Below are 19,129 nucleotides of genomic sequence, written 5' to 3'. Positions count from 1 at the left end.
GCTGTGGCTAACGAGCAGCCAGTGATTGCTCCATATCCATTAGCTGGTAGCGGCAGCCAGTTTCTTTACATCGAGGCACCGTGATCCATGTGAATCGGATGTCGTGGGAAATTATGTTCCCCTGAAATATTCTGTTTCTCTTAGGCAGTCAAGAGCAAATATTTCCAAATCCACAGAACTTATTGTCATCATGAGGACTAAACTACCTCGAATAAAAGATGGTTAAACTGAGTGAGATTACATCTTTTTACATAACTTTTATAAATGATAAATAATCTTGCTGCAAAAGAGTGAACAAGAATGTTTTTAATGTATATTTTTTATTGTTTTTAGGAGGAAATACAGATAAAAAATCACAAGCAGAACATTACATTACATCATTTTCCCATAAACATTTATCACAAATGTTGTGAAAATAGCCGGTGTCGGTACAGGATCTGCTCGGGTGCAAGATCGACTCGGGGTCCGTCGACTGCCGATGACGTCAAAGTAGTTGATTGGCTGAACATGAACCTGACGGAATTACGTAATCACGTTACGTTGTTATCACGTGACGTTGGTCCAGGCAAATCTTTCTATTGGAAAGATGGACAACTTTTACAAAGAAATCCATCATTACCTCTTTGAAAATATACTTTTAGCATAGAGCTGCATGTATATTAGGGCTGAACGATTAACTGCATGTGCAATTAAATTGCGATGTGACAAAAGGAGATTTTCTAATCTCAAAGGCTGCAATTTGGCAGCGAGTGGTTAGCGCAATGCTAATATACATGGAAAAACCCATAGGAATGCTAATGCTAATATCGCCGATTACATTATTGCAAATAATGAATTAGAAACGTGCCAAATGATTACACTTGGAGTCTAATAGAAAGTAAAAATACCATCAATCAAATAAGTACAGACAGGTATTTTAGTAAAGCCAGAAAACTTTTAACTCCAGAGTTTATGCTAGCAGCTATGAGCGTAACTGAACTACGCATGGACAAGACGTCAAAAACTCTAAACACAAAATACTTAAATAAACGGGACACACTTCTTTCCTGTAAATACAATTTCACAGGTGTTGCTAATACCTATGATTCTTCAAGAGATGTGCTCAAAGAGGAGTTCAACATTATGAATAAAATAGTGTTTTATTTTACAAATACCATTATGAACACAAACTTACGTCTTAAGAAACATTATTTTAATAACGAAACTGCTAAATTCTTTCCAACAGTATAGATGTGTAGTGTATTTTGTCCGAGTGGATTTGCCGTACTTTGACGTCATCGGCAGTCGAAGGACCCCGAGCCCGAGCAGACACCGGAAGTGCGATCTCCCGACACGGGGGACAGTAGCTGCAATACTTTCTCTGACCTCTATGGCGCTAAAGAGTCAAATTTTTTCATCATGATTTCAATGGATTTCACACATGGGGCCTTTAAGGCTTGAAGATTTTAGTTTCCAACTGAGATCTTCCATTCATCCCAAAAGAGTTATATACTGTTACACCTTAAGATTTGTTTTATTTCATGATTAATATTGATGGAATAAAATGTAAATGAATAATGTGAAAGGAAGGGATGACTTGTTCACTACACAAGTGGGAGTTTGAATGTGGAGTCCAGCTTTGTCTTAGGTGAGAGGCACCTGGCTGCAGCAAAATGGCAACTTGAGCTCACCCCCAGTCGCCATTGCTGTCCTGGAAGTGCTTGTTTGACCCTGAAAGTCCATCCATCCATCCATCCATTTTCTTCTGCTTATCTGGAGTCGGGTCGCGGGGCAGCAGCGTCTGATGCCTTTTTAATAAGAATCAACTTCATAGCTTAATGCAAACCAAATTCTTCCCTTTTTACACCCAGAACTCAGTTCTTCTAGATATGAAAGTTCTGATAACATCACGTTCACATGTAGTCACCATACCTCACATTCCATCCACCTAGATGCACCCATCACAGTAATATTAGTTAACTTGTCGTGTTTTAATTGTTTGGAAAATAAATGCTTACTTTTTATAAACCCGACTCTCTTCTTCTTCTGATTAAACATCCAAAGACCAAGCAGGTTGATGTTGATGCATATTTATAGAGAGTGTCACAGCTTATTGGTCATAAGTAAAGGTAATATTTTAAGCTTTTAAAGCACTACAATCACACACTCTTACTTATTATATTTCTTTAAAATCATGGATCACCATAAAACCACTACAACCACTTAATAAGATTATCAGTATCATAAATAAAGGTATCAATCACTGATCATTTATTCAATAAAGGTAAATGAAATCAGAAATAACCCTAAAAGACCGGAAGTAAAATGATGAGACATATCTGATTGAAGATGATTGATTGATGGATTCACATAATTGTACATTAATAAAAATCCTCATTAACATATTCCCATTTTATCATAAGTATCATACCCCCCAACACACACACACACACACACGCACACGCACACACACACGCACGCACACACACACATGCATGCACGCTCACACACACACACCTACACACGCACACACACACACACACACACTCATACACACATACATATGCGCACACACACACACACACACACACTCATACACACATACATGTGCGCACACACACACCTACACACACACACACACACACACACACACACACACACAGAGAGATGCACACACACACACTCATACACACATATATGTGCGCACACACACACACACACACACACACACACAGATGCACACACACACACTCATACACACATATATGTGCGCACACACACACACACACACACACTCATACACACATACATGTGCGCACACACACACCTACACACACACACACACACACACACACACACACACACAGAGATGCACACACACACACACACACACACACACACACACACAGATGCACACACACACACTCATACACACATATATGTGCGCACACACACACCTACACACACACACACACACACACACACACACACACACACACACACACACACCAACAGACACACATGCACACACACACACACACCTACAGACACACATGCACACACACACACACACGCACACACGCGCGCGCGCACGCACACCTACACACACACACACTCACACACTCACTCACACCTAGAGACACACATGCACACACACACACACACACCTAGAGACACACATGCACACACACACACACACACACACACACACACGCGCGCGCACACCTACACACACACTCACTCACACACCTACACACACTCACTCACACACCTACACACACTCACTCACACAGCTACATCAGTGTACATATCTCTGTACTCTTTAATACATGCTTGTACATGTTTCTAAACACACATTTGGTGGCGTTAGATGATCGTGATGCACTTGGAGCGTTTCTTCTACATTCCGTTAGCTGGAAGAGCTTTGGGACCCTCACCACCCTCGGGGCTACTGGGGTCACTCAAAACAGGGTTTGTGATGGAGCAGCTAGGCTTTTATTTTGTAGGCGCGTACCGGGTGTTTGCAGGAGTTAATCCGTGTAACTCGACGGTGATTGGTTAGAGTAACGGGTGCAGGTCTGATTGGTAGCCCGCCACCAGGCGACGCGAGTTTGCGGAGTTGAGCATTTGTGTCTGGCGCTTCTATCCTCCGCTGTTCCCGGTGCGTCTGTTCGGTACCGGGGGGACGGGTCCCGTTAGACTAAACCAGTGGAAGAACTGTTCGGAGGATTTAGTCTTTTCTCTGGAGTTGATCGTTTTTGTCCTTCTGTGGAATTTGTCTTCATCTTGATCCGGAGCGGCTGGTTAACCTGATGTGCGTCTGCTGCGGAGGACACCTGGACAAAGGTGTGCAGCTGGACCCGTTCTGAGGGAATAGGACTTCAGCGTGAGATCAGTGCGTGATGTGCGTGTGAGGATGGATGGATTCTGGGAGATTCTCATCCTCCTCCACGCCAACTTGATCGTCTGTATATCAGGTGAGTCACGTGGGGTTGCGTAGTCTCACGGGCAGGGGATGTGGATCGAACCAGAAACAGGGACCCGGTTCAGTGCGATGCAGATCGGCTTCCTGTTGTGTTTTCATCCAGAGCCCAAAGTGCGGGCTTTAAATTCGGGTTCAGTCCGGATCTGGTTCTGGACTCTGTCTCCTCTCTGCTCCAGAGGAAGTCCAGCTGTTGACGCACTTTGCGGTGAGGAGCCCGGACCCGGTGTGGTGGAGAGGAGGCGGACAGGATTCATGTGTCTGTGTTGGAATCATTTATGTGGTTCCTCGGTGAAAACGGTGGTGCCGCCTCTCCGCCACTAAGTTGGTTTTTCTAAAAAGGTTTCTAGATGACGTAAATGGGAGTTCACCGCTAAAATCGTGCGTAAATCCGCTGGATTAGCGCATCACAGCAAGTCCGCCTCTCCCAGAGCCTTCTGACTACTCCGCAGACCCTCCTCTACACACACGCGCCTGCACACGCACGCACACATGTAAAATGCAGAGTCTTGACGGCAGTAAATGTTGTCAGCCAACTTCCTGTTTAGTGTTTTGGCTTCTTGGGGAAATAATAAACCCGATCCCTGAGGCCAACAACAAATCCGAGCTCTTTATCTCATCTGCGGTCTTCACACACACCTGGAACCAGCAGGGCTCCATGGAAACGGTGTGCTCCGGTTTTACTCCACTTTAAGCTGAGTTTAGTCACCAGGGTTGTTCTGTTGGAGGCAGGAGACGAGGAGGTTGCAGGAAAAGGTTCTGCTTCCTACCAAAGGCGTAGGAACGAGGAAACCTGACAGATCCATCATGCTTGGACAAAACTAACAACACTGCAGAATACTGATTCTGCAGAAACAGCCACACGTTTAGAAAAACTCACGTTGAATGCGTTTAATAATCTGAGTGATGTTTTTGTGTTCAGTGTCAAACGAGTGCCGTGCCAAAAAATATCCTGTCCCGGTCTGCAGCCTCAGATCACTTTCACATGACTTTCAAGTCAAGTTTATCCTGATGACACAACAGACAGCAACATGGTTAAGTCTGCTTTGAGTCATTGACTAAACTAGCATTAGCACGGCCATCCACAGGGGCAGATCTAAGATGAAGAAGATCCAGGACTCAGCTGATGAGTGATGGATTTTTTTTAGCTCAAGCAAAAATAATGGCCTTTAAAAAAAAAGATAAATATCAACTTTCAAAATTTGACCACCTTAAAGCAAACAAAAAGCAATAGATTATGCTGAAATTATAGGGCTGTAGCAGCAAATATTTTAGTATTGCTCTGTCATATATTGTAATAATGTATTTGACAACCTGCAAGTGGAGAAACTTTATTTTACATGTGGAGTTACTCCACCTGATTTTTCCAAGTCTGTGTTCCTCTCTCATGCTCGCTTCAGCATCTCCTCAAGTAGGGAGAGCACTGTTTATTCACATGCTCCATATGCTTCTGGCTGACCTGCGCACAGCCACAGTGTTATGTTTGTAACACATTCATGAAGAAGCTACGTGGAACTTAGAACATCTTTACTTTTAACATGCGGTCGACATCATAACATTCCTTCATCCGCCATCTTACATCCCTTCTCTCCCACGGGGTGTTTCTCAATGCCAAGGAACCTCGCCTTGATGTCTTGGCCCCGCCCCAGTTGCCTAGGAGATATGTCATCAGGAACCACCAAGACGTGTTCCAATGTTCATGTTCTACCGAGGCGTGTGATCTCCGTTTGTTAGCTGTTTAGCTAGCTGAACGAGGATACACGGGAGGTGTCTTGTAGCCTAGCCTTGGTCAAACATTACCCACAATACACCGCGGTATTTTCAAAAGGACGGTGGATCAGAAGCCGGCAGCTACTTCGAGGGCAACTTTCAAATTTAAAAGTAAGTCAACTAATTCAAAATGTTTCTTTTTTAGATCCAAAGAAGTTATCTATGGTTGGTTAGTTGCTTAGTAGTTGCAGCTTTGGTGGCTAGCAGTTAGAACCTCACTTATATATTTAATTTAATAAACATGTAAACAATTTAAAAAGTAAAAGGCTCGTTATATGTTTATACTGAAACTTACACGTATAAAATATAGCATTGTCTCCCATGTCCCGTGACATTACGTGACCACCGTGGAAGCCACGGTCACGTGATGCAAGTCTGTTCCATTTAACCGTTTTCTTAGACCAAGGAAGGACAGCGTCCTCGTAAACAAGGTGCCTGGCCTCGCAAGACATCGCCTCACAAGGCCAGGCACCTTGACATTGAGAAACACCCCCTCTTTCCTTCTCTTACTCTCTTCATCTGCACTGACACCTACTGGTCACAGTATGCAACATATTCCCCGTTACTTAAAATAATACCAATAAACATAACCTGTACAAATTAATTAATCAATCTTTAGTAACCAATAATCAATTTTAGTAGATGTAGAATAACACTTTGAACTAAGAGTGAATAATAACTCCAGAAATGTAATAACAAAGTAACCAACTCAAAACCTGTCTTAGAATAGGGTACATTTTTTAATTCACCACAACTGCCCTTTATCTCACATAGTGATCTAACCAGCGTGGGGGGCGTCTCATGAGGGCAGAAGCACGGTAAGTATCATAAGCAATGTTTGGCTGTAAAGCTATGGGTATATATGGGTCCATAGTAAAATGTTCTGGTGCTGGAGGAATCGTAGGAATGTTGTTAAACGAGAAGCATGCCATCTCCTTCTATCCTCCAACAGGTAAGTTCCAGGGCCAACTCTCTTCAGGATCTGCAGTGGTTCAGAGTATCTTTGATGTGCTTTGACCAAATGAAATGGTTTGGAAACACATACTTTATTACCCTCTTTGAAGATAGGAGTGCATGCGCCACGCCTGGCATCAGTGTACGTTTTCATCTTGCGTTGCCAAGTTTTGACTTTATCAGACAGAGCTGCACAGTCCCTTTCAAACACAGCAGGTGGTAGGACATGCTAGCGACTATGCATCTTTCTTCCAAGGAGCAACTCAGAAGGGGAGATCCCAGTAGTTGAGTGAAGAGTAGAGCAATACACCTGAAGGAACTCGTAACAGTTGATTTCCAAGGTATCCTCTCGAGCTGATTGATGCAACTCTTGAGCAAACGGTGAAATCTCTCAATAGCACCATTTGCAGCTGGGTGGCAAACTGATGTACGTATGTGCTGTATTCCTCTCGCTTTCAGGAAGGTAGCTAAGCTTGTGGACGTGAACTGACTTCCACTGTCTGTCACCAGACTGAGTGGATTTCCAAATCTACTGAAACCTGAGGATAGGAAACTCGTCAAAGTGTCCGTTGTAACAGAAGCAATGAAGGCAACTTCTGGCCATTTACTGTGATAATCAGTTAAAGTGATAGCATATTTCAGTCCCAAGGAGCAGGTTCAAAATGTCCAACTACATCCATAGCTCACTTTTCCCATAGCTGAGAAGGGAATGGTACTGGTTGTAGCAGAGCAGCAGCAAGGGTAGTAGACTTATCGCACGACTGACATAACTGGCAAGTTTTAATCTGTTGTGTGACTTGGGTATCCATACTAGGGCTCCATACAGATCACAGTTCTCACGATACCTTGATGGCCTTAATGCTCCAGCATGAGCAGTGTGTGACGTAAGCCAACTGGAACAACAAGGTGTGTACCTCTGAACACAAAATCCCCTTGCAGAGAAAACTCATCACATGAGTGGAAGTAAGGCCGTAGGCTGTCAGGTCGTGAAACGTGTGAGGCCAACCTGAAGTAATCTGTGGTCGCAGTGCTGTCAGTTCTGGGCAGGAAGCAGATGCAAAAGCAAAATCAGCTGGTCTCACTGTAGTCATGGACGTTGAAAGCATTGCTACAAACTCTGGTTCCATGTCCTTGCAGTCATCGGTCACAGCAGGCAGTGGCAAGGGTGACAGTCAACCGTTTGGTTTTAAGAATCAGGTCTGTACTCGACATCATAGTTGAAACACAACAATCTGGCAGCCCATCGAGCCAGGCGCGTGCCAGCTCGATCAGCTCCTTTAGATGTGAGCAGCGCCATCAATGCCTGATGGTCTGTGCGCAAAGTGAACTTTCGACCCCGCAAAGTACATCCTCCACTTCTCCCAAACGCAGCCCAGGGCCTTCCTCTCCACAGTGGAGCACTTGCGTTCAGCAGCAGATAGGGTCCTTGAAGAAAAAGCAATGTTCAGTGTCTCCATGAAGCTGTGTCAGAACAGCGCTCAGTCCATAGTTGGATGCATCAGTTGAGACTACTGTATGCAGATCCGGATCAAAAAGAGCAAGAGCTGGACTTTCAACTAACAGTCTCAAAACTAGCTTGTACCTCATCCGACCAAGTAAACTCAGTATCCTGGCGGATACAAGCTCGCAGGGGTTCCACAACAGCAGCAAAGTTGGGAATGAACTTGTTATACCATAACGACTGATGTAGTGCAGAGGCCTCGGATGGTGTAGGAGCATGCAGAATGGTAGACAGGTGATCATCCGTAGGTAGAATCTCTTGTGATGTGACCGTATGTCCCAGGAAATGCAAGCCTGATATCCCGAACTGGCACTTTCTTTGTTCAGTCGCAGACCGGCATCCAGTAAGCGCTGTAGGACAGAGATAAGTGTAGCTTCGTGTTCAGGCTGAGTTTTACCCCACAGGATGACATAATCCGGGTAATAGGCAACATGTGGCAAACCTCCTAGCACTGTAGATAGCATTTTCTGAAAAGCAGCTTGGGTTAAGGCACTCTGCAACATCTGAAACGTCCGTCATGAGTACCAAAAGCTGTCAGGTCTCTGCTGTCCTCATGCAAGGGCAGTTGGAAAAAAGCTGACTCTAGGTCAGTAGTAGAAATAACGGTTGCACCTTTAAGCAGGACCGGCATTCATCAATGTGAGGAAGTGGGTCACTGTCTATAATGACTACTTTGTTAGGTTCTAGTAGATCAGGTGTGGCCAACCCTGGTCCTCGAGATCCCCTATCCAACATGTTTTAGAAGTTTCCCCTGTTTCAACACACCTGATTGGAGTCAGTGGTGATTAGCATTTTTCTACAGAGCCTGATTAGCTGTTGAACAGGTGTTTCAGCCACTGAATCAGCAGGGTGAGACACAAAACAAGCTGGATAGGGGATCTTGAGGACCAGGGTTGACCACACCTGTATTTGATCTACACACATCCTGATATTTCCTGACTTCTTTTGAACTACTACAAGAGGCAAAACCCAAGGAGAAGCATCAATTTTCTGTATTATGCCTTCTTTCAGGAGTCAGTTTCTTTAGTCGCACATCTTGAACAGACAAGGGCAACCTGCACAGTTTTTGTCTCACTGGAGTAACTGTGTCTGAAGTTTTTACCTTGTGTGTGAAACCTTTTGCACAACCCAGCAATGATGTGGGCTTGGTTCCATTTGGTTGGACAGATGCATCACGGTCTGAGGGCATTGTTTATCATCCATTGAAATCCCAGTAAAATGCAGTTGAAGTCCTTTAACGAGGCCCACGCCAAGCAGTGCAGCACCTGACTCAACAACAAACTGTTTAGTAGAGCACGAAGCATCGTTGTGTGACACAAGCACAGGGAGGCAGCCAAGCACTGGACTAGGAGCATGTGAGTAAGTAACTAAACGGGCTGTAGGAGCTTGAAGGGTGCCACCACTGAAATGGGAGTCGTGTATAGTCCTAGCTATTATGGAAACAGATTATCCTGAATCCACAGTGAATTTCACAGGAACAGTGGTAGAAGTTTTTTTAATGTAGGTGTACAGAAAATTCTGTCTGAAGAGTCAGCATCATGAAGGTACATGATTCGGATTTCAGGTAGCTCGACTGAATTCACAGAACGTGTCTGCAAGGAACGGCACACACGTGCAAAATGACCCATTTTCTGGCAGTTCTTACATTTTACTGAAACAGATGGGCATGTTGGGTGGTTTGCAAGGTGCCTGTCTGAGCCACAGTGGTAGCAGGATTGGGAAGGTACAGGAGTAGCTGAAAATCCAGAGGCAGCAGGAGCAGATGGTTTCGGAGAGCGGCCTTTATTGTTGTATCATTTATAAACTCCAGCAGGCTTTGGATGTACGGCAGCAACAGGAACTGCAGCAGCATCACGAAATGATTTAGCATGCACTGTAGCAGCTTCTACATAGAGTAATGGCTTTATTCAAAGTCAAACCAGACTCCAGAAGTAAGCGTTCTCTTATGCGTTGGCTAGTTGGTAGTTCCATGAGATCCAACATTCCATCCAGTTCATCACCAAACTGACATGTAGCTGCTAAATCCCTCAGAACAGCGACATGCTGTGGAACAGGTTCATGCTGAGCCTGGTTTCTGTTCCTGAAGGTGTGGCGTTGGGCAACGGTGTTGCCTCTTGGATTAAAGTGAGCTTTAAGGGCAGTAATGGTGTCTTCCATCATTGTGCCTTGTTCTGGAAGCGTGTAGAAAGGCCTCTGACCTTCCGTTCCCAAAGTATAAAGTAAAAGTGCCTGTTTCCTTTCCTCCAGCCAGCCGTCACCCGAAGCATCAAAAACCAGTTAATAATTGTGAAACATCTTCTCCCACGTATCAAGCATGATGGTTGGCTCACCCGGGCAAAAAAAAAGGAAGGGACTCGTCGCCAATTTGTTACGTTTGCAACACATAAATGAAGCAGCTACGTGGAACTTAGAACATCTTTACTTTTAATATGCAGTCGCCATCATAATATTCCTTCTCTCCCTCTCCTCTTACCCTCTTCATCTGCACTGACCCCTACTGGTCACAGTATGCAACACACAGTGATCTTCTCAAAGAAGGCCAGCAAAAGAAAGGAACGAACATGCAATGGTTTGTTTCTGCTCATATTTTCTAGAACCTTCTGTCTTTTATACATGTCTGACACGCTACACAGAGCTCATAGAATAGAATAGAATTCAACTTTATTGTCATTGCACATGTACAGGTACAGGGCAACGAAATGCAGTTTGCATCCATCCAGAAGTGCTTTAGCCGTGATATAGATAGATGTATTACAATATATATTAGCAATAATATAGATGTGTAAGTATATTACAGAAATGGATCTATTATGTATGTTATAATGTACACATTATGAAGTATGTTATGAATATTCTATGACTATAAGTATGTACAGGCTGTAGTTAATACAAGCAGCCCATGAGTTTAACGTGGGTCATATGTCAGCAGGCAGAGTTCAGGACTCTGACAGCTGTTGGGAAGAAACTGTTCCGGTACCTGGTGGTCTTAGTCCGGAGGCTCCTGTAGCGCCTCCCAGTGGGCAGCAGGGTGATCAGTGCATGTGATGGGTGAGTGTGGTCTCTGATGATTTTCCCTGCCCTTTTCAGACACCGCTTCCTGTAGATGTCCTTCATGGCAGGAAGTGGTGCTCCGGCGATGCGCTGGGCAGTTTTCCCGATCCTCTGCAATGCCTTCCGGTCCGAGGCGGAGCAGTTCCCATACCAGACTGTTATACAGTTGGTCAGGATGCTCTCAATGGTGCAGCGATAGAAGTTCACCAGGATGTCTGAGGACAAGTTGTTCTTCCTCAGAGTCCTCCAGAAGAAGAGGCGCTGGTGAGCCTTCTTGACCAGCTTGGAGCAGTTGGTAGTCCAGGTGAGATCCTCGGAGATGTGGACTCCCAGGAACTTGAAGCTGCTCACACGCTCCACTGCCGTCCCCTTAATGTGGATGGGTGGATGTGGGTCAGCATTCCTCCTGTAGTCCACGATGAGCTCCTTAGTCTTCTCAGTGTTGAGCAGCAGGTTGTTTGTGTCGCACCACTCAGTCAGACGGTCCGCCTCCTCCCTGTAGGCGGTCTCATCGTTGTCACTGATGAGGCCAATCACCGTGGTGTCATCTGCAAACTTAATAATGGTGTTGGAACCATCAGCAGGTCTGCAGTCATGGGTGAAAAGGGAGTAGAGGAAAGGGCTCATCACACAGCCTGTTGATGAGCAGCGGTTATCCAGTCGGACATGTTGAGGGCGGTTGGTCAGGAAGTCCAGTAACCATTTGCAGGTGAGGGAACTGATCCCCAGGTCTGTCATTTTCCTGATGAGTTGTGAGGGGTGGATTGTATTGAATGCTGAACTGAAGTCTATAAACAGCATTCTGGCGTAGGTGTTGTTGTTGTCCAGGTGTGAGAGGACAGAGTGCAGTGCAATGGAGACTGCATCCTCTGTGCTCCTGTTCTGGCGGTATGCAAATTGGTGGGGGTCCAGGGTGGGGGGGAGACTGGATTTGAAGTGTGCTAAGACCAGCTGCTCTAAGCACTTAGTGATGATGGGGGTGAGTGCTACCGGGCGGTAGTCATTGAGGCTAGATGGGTTGGAGTTTTTGGGTATCGGGACGATGGAGGTGGATTTGAAGCAGGCCGGTACCACAGCATGGGCCAAGGACAGATTGAATATGTCTGTGAGCACTCCTGCGAGCTCCCCAGAACACGCTCTGAGAACACGCCCAGGGATGCCATCAGGGCCTGCAGCCTTGTGGGCATTGATCCTGCTCAGCACCGCTCGTACATCGGTGGGGGAGAGAGTCAGAGGTTGGTGGTCTGGGGTCATGTCTGTTATGGTTGTGGTTGTGAGGTTCCCTCGCTCAAAACGAGCATAAAAGTTGTTGAGCTCGTTGAGGAAGGAAACATCAGAAGATGCGGGGGAGGGTTTGGTGATCCTGTAGTCTGTGATGGTCTGGAGTCCTTGCCACATGCGTCGGGGGTTGGAGTTGGAGAAGTGTTCTTCTATCTTCTTTTTGTAATGGTGTTTGGCTTTTTTGATGCCCTTCTTTAGATTAGCCCTGGCTGTACTGTAGGCGTGTGCATCTCCTGTCCTAAAAGCGGTGTTGCGGGCCTTCAGTAGGAGACGAACATCCCGGTTCATCCAAGGCTTCTGATTGGGGTACATGGTGATCCTTTTCTGGGTGGTGACACTGTCTGTGGTTACGGAGATGTAATCCAGTACAGATGAGGCGTACTGGTCCAGGTCTGTGTTGGTGAACATATTCCAGTCTGTGTTTTTAAATCTGTCCTGGAGCACCGCGTCTGTCCCCTCTGACCACACTTTAATTGTCCTCTCAGCAGGTTTCACACGTTGGATGGGTGGTGAATACCGAGGTGTGAGGAACAGGGAGAGATGGTCCAATTATCCCATGTGGGGGAGGGGTGTTACTTTGTAGGCTCCAGCCAAGTTGGAATAAACATGGTCTAAAGTCTTGTCCCCTCTAGTGTGGCAGGAGACATGTGGGCGGAATCTGGGGAGGACTGTCTTTAAGTTGGTGTGGTTGAAGTCGCCAGCAACAATAAAAGCAGCCTCGGGGTGTTTATTCTGGTGTTTGTTAATGGCCGCAGAAAGTTCTTTCATGGCCAACCTAGCATTACCGTCGGGGGGATATGCACTGCAGTAAGTATGATTGAGGTGAGGTCTCTGGGGAGATAATAAGGTCTGCATTTGACCATTAAAAACTCCGCATTGGGTGAGCAGTGACTCTCAGTAGTAGTGGAGTTCATGCACCAAGCATTGTTAATACAAATGCACAAACCTCCACCTCTGGTCTTACCGGAGTCATCTGCTAGCCTGTCGGCTCGGTGTGTGTGGCGTCCTGCTAACTCGATAGCATTGTCCGGGCAGCTGTTGTTCAACCACGTTTCGGTAAAAAACATGACATTGGAGTCCATAATCCATCTGTTGCCTGTACTCCAGAGATTTCACCTCTCCACCATGGCTGCTGCACTTTGTTTTTTATTATTTGCGGTCGGTAGATCGCGTTGAGCTGCCTAGTTCAAAAATAGCTCATGAGGTGAAAAATGTCTGAAAGCCTGGAAGCAGTTTTTCTCGAGGATTGGGAGGAGATGCAGGACGATAAGAGAACGACAGGACAGGAAAATTGTCAAATAAAAAACAAGAAAACAAAACTAAGTGCTGGCAAAGGAAACAGAAGACTTATCCCACCTCATCCATGTAACTGTTTAAAGCAACAATCCTTATTTACATATCTGAAACAATTCAGATGACTTTCAAAGCTCTATCCCACACCCTAGCCTGGCCTGCCAGACTCGTCCTCTGTTTAATTCTGCACAGAGAAAGAGTCTGGTAACTCACAGGCAGAGAGACACATGAGGGGTGGGACTAAAGGCTGATTCATGCTTCTCCGTCTGCGTCAGTGCGGAGACACGCAACGCCATTATCCGTCCTTGCGTAGGGCCCCGGCAGGCACGCAAGTACGTACGGAGTCAAGCCCACTTTTTTAAACATCCGTCCGTCGAAACGGAGAACGCAAGCTTGTGATTGGTCAGGACGCCGCTGTTGTCTACACCGCCGCCATTGCGCCCTTCGGTCTCGTGCTGGTACCGGAAAGATCACTGTTCGTAACCGTGAATTTAAGCACCTGGACTAGTATGTGATGGACGTCAGCTTCTGTATGCCGCGTCAGGGTACTAGTCCAGCAGGCCCCCGTTTCCGAGAGGTTGCCGAAGGCATTCGTCATCTTATCAGTACACGCCATAGCGGGGTCGAATTTAACAAAAATCTTTTGTGTGAACAGATGATAGTTGGTCATTAATAGACCTGGGCGGTCTCGGAGCGTGATACCCGAAGAAGGCACAGGTTTATACAGATGCGTTAGAGGAGGCTGAGAATGAATCTCAGCTGCGGTCGATATCAGAACGATGCATGCAACTAACAAAACATATTTTGTCAGACCTGGAAATGGAAACCAAGAATGTTTTAGACTGTAGACTGGCACGGCCTTGCGAGGGTTCGGCGCAGGTGAGCGCTCTGGTGGGCCCTCGGTCGATGCGCAGGTGCAATCAGAGATATCAGGGTCAGCCAGTAGCGGTACAGGGTGCCATTCAACCTCCCCTTTGGTAGGTGAGTCACCAACCTCAGGGCTAGAGGTCACCAGCGCCAGCCGTAGGGCAGTAGGGTCAATGATGTAATCAGCCCGTCCTTCGGTAGGTGGGGTCCCCACCGCAAGGTGCTGGGCTTCAGCCAGAGTATCAGCGCCACCATCAATCCCCCCATTTGGCAGGTGGTGTTCCCACCACAGGGTGCTGAGTCTCAGGTGGTGTGTCACTGCAACCGCCAACTCCACCTAGGGTAGGGGGTTTTCCGACCACAGGGTGAAGTGGTCCTGCTGCAGAGACGACGCAGACACTGTGGATGTCACTGACGTCAGAGGTACTGGATCGCCTGGTCAGTCTGGCAGCGCCGTTGTAGTTAACAACACCTAAAGAGGGAATGAGGTCCGCAAGAGGCGCCAAGGGCACAGGTGAATGTGGGTGGGCTGACTGGAAAGCTGGCACAGTTATCGCAGCAGCTGGTGGATAATGTTGAGCTGGTGGTGGGTAATGTTGCTGAGCAGCAGGAGGGTATTGTTTAGCTGGTCGGGGAGCTGGCATCATCACCACAGCAGCACCGGCAGGTGCAGCAGGTGGGTATTGTGGGGCTGGAGGCCCCGGTGGGTGTGGTTGTCGGCTGGAGAGCCGGCACAACCACACCAGCTGCAACCGCAGTGGGAGGAGCAGGTGGAACCGGGTGGGTTGAAGCGGTCCTCCTTCTTTCTCCATTGAGCTCAGAAATCTGTGATTTTAAATCAGCAATTTCAATTTCCCGCTCTCGCATGTCATTCCTGATTGTTAAGAGATCCATCTTCAGAGCATTTTTCTCAACCTCCAAAACAGCAAATTGACTTTCTGCTCTAAGTTTCTTATCTAACAACACTGCGTTCTCTTTTATAGCTGCATCCAGCTCCTTTCTGCTAGATTCTTCGTCAGAGACGGAGCCGCTGGCTCCACCTCTCTGCCTCTGCTCAGAAAGTGTGCACATCGCACTTTGTGTAGCCACGTGACTCTCAACTTCCTTATCCCAGAGGTGAGCTAGAAGAAGTGCAAACTGCCCCAGGTTCTCCGTGCGGGTTGCTGCTTTGACTCTCTCACCCTCGCCGGGTACGGCAGCTGCGTGCTCCTGTAGCTTCTGTAATAGGTCACCTGGCGTAAGATGCTCGAAAGACTCATGGTAGCCACAAGCATCAAGGTTTGAAGGACCTATACACGTTAAAACAGCATCAATAATTCCTTTCCCCACAATGGGAAAGCCAAACTCCTCCTCAGACATTATTTTTCAACAATTTAAGTGTAACAAGAAAGCGTTAGAGTGCTAGGCAACAGTGCGGGAGGGGTAGTTTGCGTCACTCCGTGATGTCACTCTGTGATGTCACTCTGTGATGTCACTCCATTACGCACAGTGACGCCGTCCAAAATGGTGGACGGCCGGTGCAGACCTTTTTCTCACAATAAAAGTCAAAAATATGCCCCAAACCACTAAAACATGCGGGAAGCTTGTTTTGTAGGGTAAAGCGAGTTATGACAAAGGCAAACGCTGCGTCGAGCAGTTGACAGCGCCCCTGGATTCATGTCCACGGGCGTTGTCGGCCTTGCTAATTTAGCTTACTAAGCTAACAGGCTTAGACCTTTGTGAAGCGTGTCTCTTTTGACTTAATTCACACACGGCAATCAGCCCTTTGACTGGCGGTATACTGTTCAGGTTCTTGCTCTAATTTGTCAGTATAGCGTGTAATTTGCGGCATGTAATTCACTAGGCTCTTCCGTTATGGGCTCAAGATTAGCTTTCTTGGCTAACTAAGCTAACGGGCAATAAAGCACTTATTTCTGGCTTGTTCACCAGTCCCAGGCGTCCCTGGTGATTCCGTTGTAAGTACAGAATTTAAAGTCTGGTATTCTCGTCGGAGTAACGTCCGTCTTGCGTCATCTAAGAATGCTAAACTACCAGGTGATCAAGCTGGCTAGCGATTAGCTTGTGTGCTAAGTGGAGGTCAGCGTTTACTGACTGTCCCAATGTAACACAAGCTCTTCAATAGTGACAAAACCGCACAAATAAATGTAGCAGAATCACTCAAAGGACGTGACAAACTCACACACATAAATGTATTTATCTTCAAATATCAACAAATAGTTAATTACCTGCAGTTTAGCTCAAATTAAGCTCTCATATAGACACACAGACTTTGGGTGGCAATCAGTGGTCAGTATTGTTGATCGTATCGATGGTCGCTATCATTGATTGTATCGGTGATTGGTATTGTTGATCGCATCGTTGATCTCATCATTGATTGGTACCATTGATCGTATCGGTGGTCAGTATCGTTGATCGTGTCAGTGGTCGGTATTGTTGATCGTATCGGTGGTCGGTATCGTTGATCGTATCGGTGATTGGAATTGTTGATCGCATTGTTGATCGCATCATTGATTGGTACCATTGATCGTATCGGTGGTCAGTATCGTTCACCGTATCGGTGGTCGGTATCGTTGATCGTATCGGTGGTCGGTATCGTTGATCGTATCGGTGATTGGAATTGTTGATCGCATTGTTGATCGCATCATTGATTGGTACCATTGATCGTATCGGTGGTCAGTATCGTTGAGCGTATCAGTGGTCGGTATCGTTCACCGTATCGGTGTTCGGTATTGTTGATCATATCGGTGATTGGTATCGTTGATTGTATCGGTGATTGGTACCATTGATCGTATTGGTGGTTGATATCGTTGATCATATGGGTGGTCGGTATCGGTGGCAAAACACCTGATGGGAGGATCGCTAGTTAATATAATAATAATCTACAGTTCTCATGTATTAAAGGTGATGTCCACATTGTTAAAGTTGTTCTCAAAATAAGAACATTTAAAAATGTAATTGATGTATGTATATAGATCCTCAACAGCAGACAGTGATCCATCTCTTTCTGTGGATAAATCCAGCCAATCCATGACCTCGTCTCACCTCGTCTTCTTCCACCTATCCGAGTCCGGGTTGCGGGGGCCGCATCCCAACTCGGGAGTTCCAGACTGTTCTCTCCCCAGCCACCTCCACCAGCTCCTCTGGCTGGACCCCAGAGCGTTCCTTGGCTAGTTCAGAGATGTACTTTCTCCAACGTGTCCTGGGTCGACCAGGGGGCCTCCTGCCGGCAGGACATGCCTGAAACACCTCCCTGGGGAGACGTCCAGGAGGCATCCTAACCAGATGCCCAAACCACCTCAACTGACTCTCTCAATATGGATGAGCAGCGGCTCTACTCCGAATCTGTCCTGAATGTCTGAGCTACTCACCCTATCCCTAAGGCTGAGCCCAGCCACCCAGCGGAGAAAACTTATTTAGGTCGCTTGTATCCGCGATCTTGTTCCTTCGATCAATACCCAAAGCTTATGACCATAGGTGAGGACTGGGCGGTAAATTGACAGCCTTACTTTGCCACACAGCTCCTTCTTCACCACAACAGACGGGTTCATCGCCCGCATCACTGGAGACGCCGCCCCATTCCGCCTGTCGATCTGCCGCTCCAATCCATGACCTATAGTGCTAAAACCACTAAAGCAGATCAAAAATGCACACAACTTGAGCAATAAAGCATGGTAGCATATTTACTATTAGAATAAAGCCATGCAACAATTATGGTTTTTGGTGAATACAATTACTATTCTTCAACTTTTATATCCATTAGATTCATTTTAGAAGAGATTTTTTGTGTGGTTAACAGCAGAACTAACGTCAGGACTTCCTGGCAGCAGACGCATTCTTCCTCAGTGAGCATACACTGAGATTTTCCACAAAGTCCTATGACGATGAGTAATTGGCTCTGAACATCAATGCTCTGTAAAACACAGCAAACATGGGGGGGGGGGGGGGCTGCCTTTGGTTTGTGAGAGTGGAGACAGTTCAGGAGACTTTGGAAGTTGACACAGGAGGTTCACTGGAGGCAGCACAGGTAGATGACGGATAGGACAGGGGCACGTGCAGGTTGGCGTGGTGCTAGAGATGAGATTATGGAGCTGTTGCCGAGAGAGAAGATGATCACTGAAGAACCTGAGGGAACACAGAGGGAGATTAGGTCCAGGTGGTCACAGGGGCAACTGGAAACACAGGAGGTCAAGAGAATCATAAAATGTACAGAATCACTAAGACTAGATTTTTCCAGTGGACATAGAGGATTCTTAATGGCTAGGACTACCCAGTGTTGTGTCACGCTGCTCCGTAAATCCCCTGGGCCGTTGATGGGAATCAGCAGCAGCTGAAACCGCTCTCTGGAATGCTCACCTGCAATTAGAGGAGTCAGGAAAACATCAGACAGGGAGACTCACCACAAACCATGAACATTTTACACTCCCAAAGCTACAGGATGATGTCTCGGCTAT

At 46.5% G+C, this 19,129-nt stretch overlaps 1 protein-coding gene across 1 annotated transcript in view; it reads left to right on the top strand.

Annotated features, from left to right (window-relative positions):
- Window positions 1-3,475: 3,475 nt before the first annotated feature.
- ca10a (carbonic anhydrase Xa) overlaps window positions 3,476-19,129 on the top strand; it is a 239,639-nt gene continuing 223,985 nt past the window's right edge. The window contains exon 1 of the mRNA XM_054736412.2: window positions 3,476-3,956. Within this exon, the coding sequence (XP_054592387.1) occupies window positions 3,896-3,956 (61 nt within the window). The 5' untranslated portion in view covers window positions 3,476-3,895. The remainder of the gene's footprint in view (window positions 3,957-19,129) is intronic.

Source organism: Nothobranchius furzeri, chromosome 16, assembly GCF_043380555.1.
Source record: "Nothobranchius furzeri strain GRZ-AD chromosome 16, NfurGRZ-RIMD1, whole genome shotgun sequence".
In the NCBI taxonomy this organism is placed as follows: Eukaryota; Metazoa; Chordata; class Actinopteri; order Cyprinodontiformes; family Nothobranchiidae; genus Nothobranchius; species Nothobranchius furzeri.
Note: the sequence above shows the minus strand (reverse complement) of the source record. Positions and strands in the feature narration are given on the sequence as shown.